At 39.3% G+C, this 12,427-nt stretch overlaps 1 protein-coding gene across 50 annotated transcripts in view; it reads right to left on the bottom strand.

The window, feature by feature from the left end:
- Positions 1–957: 957 nt before the first annotated feature.
- LOC1271042 (single-stranded DNA-binding protein 3) overlaps positions 958–12,427 on the bottom strand; it is a 38,056-nt gene continuing 26,586 nt past the window's right edge. For 16 of the 50 annotated variants that reach the window (XM_061653739.1, XM_061653764.1, XM_061653742.1 and 13 more), the window contains 4 exons: positions 9,083–9,264; positions 8,862–9,008; positions 8,564–8,770; positions 958–4,055 (listed from right to left, as the gene is read on the bottom strand). In XM_061653739.1, the coding sequence (XP_061509723.1) occupies positions 3,951–4,055; positions 8,564–8,770; positions 8,862–9,008; positions 9,083–9,264 (641 nt within the window). In that variant the 3' untranslated portion in view covers positions 958–3,950. Of the gene's footprint in view, positions 4,056–6,605; positions 8,771–8,861; positions 9,009–9,082; positions 9,274–11,495; positions 11,526–12,427 lie in introns of those variants that run through there. The other 34 variants (XM_061653720.1, XM_061653750.1, XM_061653722.1 and 31 more) reach the window with 4 other exon arrangements.

Genomic DNA, 12,427 nt, shown 5'->3' with positions numbered 1-12,427 from the left:
TCCGATGCTGAAATCGATTCCGATGCTGAAATCGATTCCGATGCTGGAATCCATTCCGGAGCCGACTTCGGAGTTGACCCCGGAGCCAATTAAAGAGTTGACTCCGGAGCCGATTAAAGAATTGACTCCCGAGTCGGCTCCGCAATCGATTCCGCGATCAGAATTGGCTCCGGAATCGGAATTGACCTGGAAATTTCCCCGATAACAGAATCATAATTCACTCCAGAATTAAATTTAGCTCCGGAATGTGAATTAGTTCTTGAATTGAAAAAAGAAGTTTTAGAAGCGAAATCAGTCCGGGTATCTCCATGAGAAAGGATCTTTTACAAGTAAATTTTGATTTTTTGCGGTTATCAATACGTAGTATGATTGGACCCAAACGCCGGTCCAGTGGAGCCAATCCCGATTCGAGAGCCGAATTCGATTCCGGAACCGATTACGCTTCTGGAATCGATCCCGGAACCGATTCCGATTCTAGAGCCGATCAGGGAATCGATTCCGGAAACGGATTCCGGACCTACTATCCGGAATCAATTCCAGAAAACTGCAGAGGTAGCCATAATCGATTCCGACAAAAACTTCATTTTCCCATCACTAGTATAGAGGTTCAGTCATTAACAAATAAAAGAAAAAGAAAGGGGACTAAGAACACTGCCTTGAGGGACTCCGGAGAGACCCATGAAAGAATCTGACAAGCAGGACGAGACTCTTACTCTATATAATGTTATGAGTTTCGTGTTAATCCAGGCCGAAACGAAGACACACAAAATAAATAATAATCGCAAAGCAATAATGCATCAATTAAACTAATTTTTCAACGAAACGTTCCAATTGTTGTAGCTCTGAAAATAGAAGGGTAAGCTTAAGGTAGTATTGTTATATATTATATATTAAATTATCTATTAAAATGCTAACAAAAAATCGAAAAAATTGGGAATAAATATTACAAAAAAGAGATACATTATAGGATTCAAAATAAAATGTTTATTTCTTACATTTTTTTCTTCTTATTTCTGTTTGCTGGTTGCCGTTTTTTTCTCTCTCTCTCTCTTTCTCTATTTCTTTATTCATCCATTTTCCATTTTTCTCATTTACCAGAGTTTACCACAATGGGGATGGTTGTGGTGGTGATGGTGGTTGGTGGGAGGAAATTTCCCCACCCATTCACAATTGCCACGTGCGCGGTATTATGCTATTGGGTTACACACACACACACACACGCGCGCACATACACCCTCAAATACATAACGTATCTCTCCCGTTCCATCGATTGCCAACATAATTCATAATCTTTCTTATCATGCACGCGGATGCGCCATGTTGGGGAGGGAGGGGGGGGGGGGGGGAGGGCTGAGGACTCTTACTTGTGTGTGTACGTGTTATGAGACGGAGAGGGTTCGCTGCTCTCTGCTCGTTGATATCTCCCAAGTTGCATTCTTGTTTGTGTGTGTTTTATACTACTACTTCCTACTACTCCTTCCCTTCCTCATCACCATTTGAATAGTCCCGCGTGGTGCTGGTCACACTGCAATATGACGACGACGGTAACACACATAAAAGTTGAATGATTTATGTTACTTCCTCTTCCTCCCTAACTGCCCCTCAACCTAATGTCCGCCGTGGACCGCCTTCATCCTTCGTGTGTATGTGTGTGTGGGTGTTTTTTTCAACAGGGTATGTGTGTGTGTGTAATTGATTCTAGCATCATTGTGCCTAGAAACGAAATAAATTAATCTACTTGTGTTGTATCCCTTTTTCCCATTGGTTTTGTTTTGTCTGGGGGTTTGCTTTACTTTCCCTCCCCGTTTCTACTTTGCCGTGTGTCTCCTTCCTTTCCCGTGCGTGATTTTTTATACATCGGGGGATGATTTGTTATTAGATTCAATGTCGTTTTCTTTTACTTATGTACTTTTCCCCTTTTTTGCTTTTTTTCACTAACGACAAATGTGTATATGTGTAGTTTATGTTTTGTTTCTTCATTTAACGAGTTTTTACACATTCCTTTCATGTCCCATTTACCTTTCCTTTTCTCATATGGACATTCACCTCTCTTTTGTATGCTGCTGCTGCTGCTGCTGCATCATAATTTATATGTTCGATTCGAATAATCTTGAAACGCTGACCTCACTCAATCAATCAATCTGGACTTAAAAACTAACTACATTCCTTCTCCCTACATCTTTCTCTCGCTTCTCTTCCCCCCCTCTTTATCTCTCCCTCTCTCTCTCTCTCTCTCTAGCGTAAGTTGACGTTGATACCCGGGGCTAAATAATAAGAAATAAAACACTCTATATTCCACCACTCCTTCACATTTTGCTTTGCAACTTGCACACTTTTTGCACAATACTTCTTGTACGCGTCGCCACGTCTAAAGTTGTTTCCCATCAAAAGTTTTTTTTGTTTCTATTATCAAGAGGAGATACATACACATACACACTATCCAGTGTAGGTATGTTTTTTTTTTCTTCTATATGGGATGGTTCTTGCATAGTTTTGAGGTTTAAATTCCTATTCTGTGTTTGTGTCCGCAACACACACACACCACCTCACACTCTTCCAAACACATGCTTCCCGCTCAACGTGTAAGAGGACCACCTTTTTAAGCCTTTCTTGGCATACAATTTGCATTTTGTCGCTTAAAAGAGCAACTTTTGCCACGCGCAATCGATCGGAGATGGATTGGTAGCACGAAAGAAAAAGTTTCGAGTAATGGGCGGTCAAAGCATGGTAAGTTTCCTTCTGTCACGCACACGAATTCGATTCGTTGTGGTACGCTTTCCTGTTCCAAATTGTCGAGATGCTTGTAGCAAACGTCAATCCCTGCACATTCCGCCCGGACTCACGAGATGACCCGACGGCAATGAACGATTACTTGATCTTTTTATGGGTCCTCTATTCTCCTTCTTCCTTCTTGATTGGGGGTGTAGGAGTGTCCCTCGCTTTCTCTATCAGCTTCGTGCTGTTGCTCCCTTCTCTGTCTTTGTGTAACAATCTAAGAAAACTTAAGAGTGAATTGGTTTCTTTTTTTACCGGTTTTATCATTAGAATACATCGCGTTTTATATATTCAACTTTCAACTCTCTTTTTCTCTGCCTTTCTTTTCCTTTCTGTTTCTGCTATCATTATGCTCAACCAGTTTGACCTTTCTCCCTCGTTTCTCTCTCTCTCGCTTTCGCTCTGTTTTGTCTCTTTCTCTTTTTTTTTGTGTAATATTTTTATAGTTTTGCTTCTTTTTGGTAAAAATGTGTGTATGTGTGTCTATGTCTAGCAGCCACACAACCCACTCACACCCATAGAGAACCCAGAACCCAGCCATATTATTATCAATCCTCGCCAACTCCAAACGCACGCACACACTGTGCAGAGCAAGTCTTATTTGCAGGCTTTTTTCTTCTTCTTCTTCGTCTAATCCTTCCAATGGTGGTGAGATACAGACGCATCAACGGGGTACATTCACAGACAGCGTGATGATACTCGTTTGGTACTCGTTTTGCATGAACAAATTTACGTATTCACCTACAGCGACGAGACTCGTGAACCGATCGTTGTCGTTGTGCTGCTGCTGCTGCTGGTGAGTGATTAATAAAATCCACTTGGGGGAGGGTACCAGCTGTTACAGAAGCATGGTTTGCCATTGCACACATTGGTTTGCCACTGATGATCATCGTGCGTCTGTGTTGTTGTTGTTGATGATGCTGCTGCTGCTGCTGCTGGTGATAGTAGTAGTAGTAGTAGTAGTGCCCAGTGGTAGTGGCGATCGTGGTAGCGACGACGATCATAATGATCATGATGGCAAGGCTGCCAATGCTGTCGATAGTGATAGTGCTGGTAATGGTAAAAGTAGTACTAGTATAGATTGCCTTTACGATATCAGTACTACTAGATTCGATAACAGAAGTAATAGAAGAAGTACTAGTAGCGGCTGTAGTAGCGGTAGGAGAAGGAGGATGTTATTGCATATAGTAGTCGGGCTGGTCCGAGTCTTTCTCGAAACGCTTTGCCTCCTCCTGCATGCTTTCCTTTATTTTCAGTATAGCGGCCGATTCGGTTTGGTCCTGAAAGAAATACACATAACACAAATTGTAGCGAAATACCTATTTTGTATACATATAAATAGTTTAAATAAATTGGATTGGGTTTTAAACGTCGAGAAAAAAAACACCTTTCTAGTGGAATGAAAGTTTAAAAATAAAATAAAAAATACTAAAAAAACGGGATGGATGAGGCATTTTGTTAGGGAGATGCAATAAATGGGGAGACACATCTCTACAACTGGGCGGTGTGTGTGTGCGTATGGAAATGATGTGTTTGTTGCTGTGTGTGTTTCAGCGTTTAAAAATTAAATAAATTTAAAAATCCTTTCCATTCAGTGTTAATTTACATAAAAAGTGCAAAAGTTAAGATTATAACATAAAAAACGATCAGCGTTTGTCTTGGGAAAAATGGAAAAATGCCAAAACATTACAGATAACTCAATCGATACACCGCTTCAGCACCACTGTTGGGTCAAATAATAAATAGAAACTATTGCTATGAGCTCGAAATAATTAAATTAAATATCTTTACAGTACGTGGTATTAACAAAACAAAAGATATAGGACAACATTAAAAAAAAAACAAAAAAAAAACAAATAAAATATATGAAGATCATCACTAAAAACGAAACAATTAAAACTCATTTCAAATATCAAACATCAAAGTGGTACATTATGTTGTAAAACCGTTTTCCCCCAAAGATTCCAAATAAATGCAATTACAGTAGTAATAATATTATAAAAAGATAAGCTCTTCTAGGCTATGAGTGATCAACAATTGATGAAGCTTGTGACAGATATATTTATCTCCGCTGTTTTTTGCCGGAGAGATTGGTTTTTACAATTCCTCTACAACACCACTGTCCTTCACTTGTTATATTTTACATGTTTTTATGTTTTTTATTTAATTTTTTTCTTTATAATGACAATGACACTACTCTATGGTGGGAGCGCTCCACATGAGCACTACACACACGACGACACCATCGAACGAGAGAGAGAGAGAGAGTGAGAAAGAGATAAAGTGAGAGAAAATGAGCAAGAGAAAGAGATGTTTTTTTTTGTTTTGTTTTTGTTTTGTGTATATATATCTGTGTTTACTACAGTACGGTTTTCATACAAACAGACAAACAATTCAGTTACTAGAGTTAATGTAGTAGTAGTGGTAGCGCAATTCTATTGTAAGTAGCTTTCGTAGGCGCACTTTTGACACAACGTATCGGATTGAGTATCGGCTGATAACTAACACACAACTTTCCTACACAAACACTAACATAGTATTACCACCCCATACACGCCCCCTTCCGTCCTCTCACCCGCCCATAACAAAAAGCCACATAATAATTTTGACCATCAACCACGAAAAAAAAGAGACAAAGCTAATATATACGTGTTCCTGTGCTTGGCGGGCTGCTGCCGGGCTGGCCGGCTAGTAGCCCCAGGCACATCGGGATGTGTAAGCAGCAAAAACATATTCCACTACCTTTGGGTGTTTTTTTTTTTTGGTTTTGTTTGGTTCGTACGATAGTGTTGTTATACTTCACTTGGAGGCCTCTTTCAAGCCATTCAGGGGTCTCTTTGCTGCAAGTCTGCTGCAGGCGTCATACGATCATCGGACGTCGAAGAGTTGGTTGGGAGTAGTCACTTGGCGCCCAATGCCAATGCAAAATGCAGGACGAGGGGTTTTGCAGAATCTCTCTGGGGGAGCTCCTCCGTCATACTAGTGTGTCTCCATTCTCTTCTGCTCTGGCTTAGCACCATTAGGAAAAGTAGAATTTGTGAACCGCGCAACAGTCTCGTTTTCGAAAGATGGATGGGCCCAACAGGACGGCCGAGACATATTCTACATTAACTGCGTCAATATAAAGGGAGTGAGGTGTGGTATGCTTTATTTTGAACCGGCTTTTGAAACACAAATGATACGCGGCGTGGCGTTCATATCAACTGTAATAGCTAGTAGTGTATATGCTTACGCTGCGCTGGTTTATTTTATCTGCTAGAATTATATTCTATTCCAAAAACAAAAAGAGCCTTTTTCACAAAAACAAATAGTGCCGATAATTTGACGATTTGTTTTTCTAAAGCTTGATTGATTGTTCCTTTCTAACCCTTTTACAACTACTTTCCCTTGACTTTAATCCCTACGTGTCCCCATATTAACTCCTTATTGTTCAATGCTGATGCCCCAAATTACGCTCTCTATCATCTGCTGCTGTTACACAATGGTTTGTAATTCATATTAGAACGCTTGCTAACAATGCTCGGTGCATGTCGTATCTGGCTACCTTTTACAAACACGCTTGAAGAATATGGCGAATGAAAACATCGTTCTCTTTCTCTTTATTTATTTGTCCATGTTTTACAAACACACACACGCACGTACACGTGTCGTGTTGTAGTAAAACACACATACATACACACACACAAATACATTTATCATGTTTTAATTGCATTCTCTTTCTCTTGCTCGTTTGTCGTGCAGGTTGTTTGTTGTTTTGTTTGTTTGGTTGTTTGTAGTGTTCAAATGGATAGTGCTCCACATAAAATAATATCATCATTGTTGCCCCCGCCTTGTTTTTTTTTTGTTGTTTAGCTATTTATGTTAAGAAGAAATATCTACATTCCTCTCTGTACATTCAGGTCATTGGTTGATGTTTTTTTTTAGATTGGGATATTAAATGGATAACGATGTCCCGCGTGAAAAGACAAAACTTCTTCTCTTTGCGTAACTTCTCACAAACGGGGTTTGTGCAGAAACGCTTTTGTTAAAAAAAAAAACATTTTGAATGGATATAAAAATGGAAAAGAAAGGTGCATACAAGTTGTCATGTACAAAACCAAAAAAGTAACCAAAATGAAACATTAAGATGTAGTAGAAATAACGAAAAATAAGTTCCGCTCAAACTGAAGAGACAATTGAAAAACAAAATAAAGAGAAGAGAAGGAGATTTTCATTTTACAATTCAAAACCAAATCTTCCTCAAAACCTATAAAAAAAGAAAAGGGACGACTGTTGTTGTTGTTTTCTTACAGCAATAATTATAAAGATGCGCGCAGTGTATATAGATATATATTTATAATATTATATTTACACAATTTACTATCAAGAGAGGTGGTGGTGGTGGTGGTGTGTGATCGCGGATCGTAACCATTAAATTCAACATATTAAATGCTACCAACATTTACCCGTGTAGGTGGTGATAGTGCCCCGGTAAATGTTCATACCATTGTCGATTGAGCAGTCTGTAAATTACTATTATAGAGGCACACACAACAAACTCGCACCACTCTCATTAATATGAATTGGGGAACTTTTCTTTTTGTTTTTCTTGTTGTTGTTGTTGATTCGATATATATATATATCGAGGGGACACAAACAGTGAAGGCCTTACAGAGAAATATATTAGTTAACAGATGATTTTCTTTATCATTACAATTATCTAAAATAAACAGAAAACGTTACTTGACAGTGCCGTTACTAAAATGGTACACTACCCCTTCCTTTTCCGACTGGCATACTCCCAGTCTTCAGGCCAGAATTAAATTAGAATTTCCTTTTTCATTTAATTTCATTCCCTTTTGTGCGATTAAAAATTACCAAATACCGAAACACTGAAATGAGTGCGCAAATGCAGCAAACTGAACAGGGAGTTTTGTTTTGCAGTGAACAATTTGTACACTGGAAAATCCAAACTCGACCAAACACACGCTATGCTTAATATTTACATTTAAAAGTCCACTCAATAGCGGACGGTGCAACCAAAATTAAAAAAAAAAGATTTATTAATTCATCAAAAGTATTCACCGACTGTGAAACCTTTTGGAAAAGAATCAATCAAGGGCGCTTAGAAAAAAAGATAACTGTGCACGAAATGCTGAGAAATTTAATTTAATAAAAAACAGAAAAATGCCACCTGAATTTCCCGTAAACCGTTTTCAGTAGTAACGTCTGCCCGCCTTCGGTGAACCAAAACATTATGAAGTAAAAGTGTGAGTATGTTAAAATATACATGATGAGTGTTGTTTTTAATCGATTTGTGTGCGTGCACTCGCTTCTCCCCCAAAGTGACGGATCGATCTCAACGCGAAAAGGTGAACAATTTAAAAATGAAAACGTGTTTAACATTCTAGCTTTAAGACACGGCCTTTCTCACGTTGATTGGGAGATAATATTTTAATAGCTCGGTACAGGAACAACACAGTTAGGAAATGTTTTGTGTGATAAAATAATTCGCATTGTGCAGCGCACACAAAATATGCATTTGAGGGAGGTGCGGGACGAAGACCCACTACAAACACACACTTGAGTGGGATGGGGGGAGACGCGGGTAAACTAAATCATATATAATAAAGTCGGTCGCTGTTTTACCCCACACATTCAGCCTTGCGGGTTGTTGTCGATTGGTTGTTTTGTTGTTGTTGTTGTTGTTGCAAAATGTTGTTAAAATGAAGGGTTGTGGTTGTGGGGGCAATGTGAGCGAAGAGGTACATTGGCAGTACACTGGTCACTAGAAATTGTCGAAACTTACGTTCTCGCCGGGACCACCGAAGCCGCCGAGGTTGTAATCGCCCATACCGCTACCGGAGTCTTCCCGTGGCGTGCCCGGACCGTTCGCGGGGCTGTTCTTCATGCCGTCCAAACCATCGTTATTAAGTACCGGGCCGCCCATCGTGTTCGGACCCATCGGTCCACCCATCGGGCCGCTGCCGTCCGTGCCGCCGACCATAGGGAATTCCTAAAATGAGCAACATGCGCGGGAAAGGATGAGCGGGGATCGTGAAAGCACATTGTGGTGATTTTTCAACGATATGTTCTTGCCAACTTACAGGTTTCATTGGTGTGTACATGTTTTCGCCGCCGGAGTTGGATGAATCTTGAGGTGATGGCATGATGGGCGTACCCGGTCCAGGGGGCCCGCTCGGTCCCGGCGGTCCGCCGTAGTTGCCGGGCGAGGACGACGAGTAGTTCATCGGCTAGAGCATCAAAAACAATGAAGCACATTAATAACCCGATTGTTCATATTGAAGAGCGCGATGCCTCAACTCACCGATGACGTGTTCGGTTGCCACTGTGGCCGACCGCCGGCCATACCCATCGGTGGCATACCGCCCGGTCCTAAACTGCTGTTTGGTGGGGGACCGCGCATTCCTGGACCGTACGTGCCCGCTCCCATGGGGCCCATGCCCGGGCCGCGAGGTGGATTCATTCTAGGATTCATGGGACCCATACCTGGAGGGCCTGAACAGTTGTAGTGTGGTTTTTGTTTTGGATACATTTGTATTGGTTTTTTTTATTATTATTGGTTTGTACGATCATATTACAGAGGAAAGGGTGGGAAAAGAGGCACAGAAGGATGGTAGCAGCACGGTGGCACACCAAAGGAGGATAATATATATAATCATGTAATGGAATGACGAGGATGTATGATGATGCCAAAATCACAATCAAACACAATCAATAAATTGCATTTTTGAGACATCAAAACAAATGACATAAACAAAAACAATGGATGATGAAAGGCCACCAACCGACAAAGAAGAGTAGGATGAATTGACATTAGAAAACGACGAGGAATTTCGTAATGAAATATATTACAAAAAAGCACATTTAAATGAGGATCACAACACATATTTCATTAGACGGTATTGCAATAATGCGATTTTTGGCAGATTGCAGAGAGGAGTGTGTGGTAATGATGGAGATGGATGCAATATGATCATAAAGGAAGAAAAGAAAAGAGATGGAAGAGAAAAGAAACACATATATGGATTAACACACCGAACTTTTCGTTCCTGTTTAGGCTAAAAATTGCGCGCTGCAAGCATTAAAATTAGGAACAGACAACGCTAAATATGACTGGAAAGGGCAAAACAAAGCAAAGCAAGAGGAAACTTATGAAACGCAACGAAACACTACGAAACTGGAAAGGTGCGTCAAAGAGGGTGGAGATAACAGGGCAATAGAGGTTGTCTATCTATGTACAGATAATGTAAAAATAAAACAAAAACCGAATGGATGAAGATGATGATGATGGGAAAAGATGATAATTTTTCTTCTCGTGTTCCACACACTCACACACATATGGACATTTATTTCTTAAACTGATTTTTGGTGCAAAAATTATCACATGATCACTTTCAAAAAGCATAAAAATCTTTCACCATCATAGCACACACCTTTGATATTCCCAAAATAAATAAACAGGAGGAAAAACATAAGCGTACCGAATTCGATTGGAAGAGAAAACACATAAAAATAGAGTGCGCAATAGAGGATAGAGCTCAATGAGACACAACCGTCATACAACACGTCGTTGAATCGAACACCATTAAGATGGACTATTATCTTTTATCTACACAGTATTTCATTCTGAAATACCATTCCATTACATAGAGGTGAAAGCTTCAACGATTGAGATGACGGCGATAGAGGGGAACAATAGAACAGTGAACAAGAGATGAAGGAGACAGACAACAATTGAATTGAACAGTCCATTGAATGGAGATCGAGCCAAAGGTTACAACATAAATTCTTTCTTCTTCTTTCTTCTTTTTCACGCCTTCATTAAAAACTACACACTTTTAAAACCGAATCGTTTACTTTCAATTTGAATTTTGTTCTCCGATTCAATGTACTTTCCGATAAAAAGTTAAAAATATACCAAGAACAGACCGGGATGAGAAAGAAAGAGTAGAATAAGAAAATTTGATGCAATAAAAGACAATAAAAGAGCACATACAATCATAGAAAAGAGAATGTTTTTGTAATAAAATCATGAAACACATAGAAAAACACGAAAAAAAATATTAAAGAGGAAGTAACATAGATTAGTACAAGTAGGTGTGTTATTTAAAAGAAAGTAAAGATGTGTACAACAGGATCGGTAACGCAAAGACAAAACAAACAAACAAAAATAAACAAAAGCTTCAAACAAATACCGGGGCAGCGTGAAATAGTTCAAAAGGGGGAGGGGAGACACATCCACTCCGATGTGAGTATTTGTCTAACTCTCACAGGTAACAGGTAAAACAGATAGGTAAAACAGACATACACAAAACAAGAAAGAACAGCAGTGTGTGTAGGAGAATAGTATTTGTTTAACACATAAAAAAACGAAATAAAATACATGAAATGATTTGTAACAACCAAAACAAGTAATGCACAGATAGTGAAAATGGATAGTGTGAGAAAAAGAAAAGAACAGCGCGCACATACACACAGACCAAAACAGGAAAGGTGAATGAAACAGAAAAGAAAACAGAAAGAAAGGGTGAGAAAAAGAAGAGAGAAAGTGTGTGAGTGTGTAGGAAGAAAAGCAATTGCAAGAGAGAGAGAGAGAAAGAGATAGAGAGAGAAGGAGGGAGAAAAATAAAGAAGGAAAAATGAAACTAAAACAAACAAACGAAAAAAAAAAACAGAGTGGTTTTAAGTAGCAGACAAGCGCGACATAGATTGCCTACCTTGCCATGCTACAAAGTCTCCAGCTTCACCTGAACAGAGAACAAAGAACAAAAGAAAACATTGATTCGATTTTATTACAGAGGTTTCGCAACACGGTACACTAAATGACGCCAGCATCGTTTACTGGCGAGCGTTTATTGTTGAGCATACTGTTTTTGGTAGATCGCTGTTTGCCCACAGTAGTATATGGCCGATAGAGTGATCGGAGAGATAGAGAGAGAGAGTGAGAGGATCTTGGAGAGTCAGAAAAGGAGTTTGTTTTTCTCTTTTTAAGTACTCTTTCATCCATTCGATTAGGTATTTGATTTATACACTTGTGAGTTGTTTATATTTTTGCTACGTTTAATGAAACCATTTCAATACTGTAACCGTTTGTTATCTTTTTTTGTTTTGCTTTACCAAACTTTTTACACCTATTCCTAGAGTTCTTTAGTTTATACTTCTTGTTTTTCTTCTCACGCAAATGCCATTAAATAATTGGTTACCATATTATTTTTGCACAGTTTTAATGTAAATTAAATTATTAGTATGAGCGACTAGGGAAGTATACACGCCCATTACTTGGGCCAGGCAAATCAAAGTGAAAGATGTATAATTTTACTGCAAAACATAAGGATAGGATATAAATTTTGCAAACTAGAGAGAGAGCATGAGAGAGTGATAAGAGAGAAAGAGACAGTAGAGTTTTTGGGAATATCAATGGAATACGAACTTTCATTGATAGCAGCAAATAGATTGATGGTAAAAAAGAAACAGAAAATCTTTCGATAACTTAGAGGGATTGGATGGGGGTAGGGGGTGGTGGATCACAGCTCAAAACCAATATAAGGAGGATGGTTGCAGGTGTTTTGCAATTGGAACTCAACGTATTACACTATGCCAAAGACAAAATCGAAAGAGAACGGTGAGGGTAGAGGGACGACTGGTGACG

The sequence above is a fragment of the Anopheles gambiae genome, chromosome 3 (genome assembly GCF_943734735.2).
Source record: "Anopheles gambiae chromosome 3, idAnoGambNW_F1_1, whole genome shotgun sequence".
In the NCBI taxonomy this organism is placed as follows: domain Eukaryota; kingdom Metazoa; phylum Arthropoda; class Insecta; order Diptera; family Culicidae; genus Anopheles; species Anopheles gambiae.
Note: the sequence above shows the minus strand (reverse complement) of the source record. Positions and strands in the feature narration are given on the sequence as shown.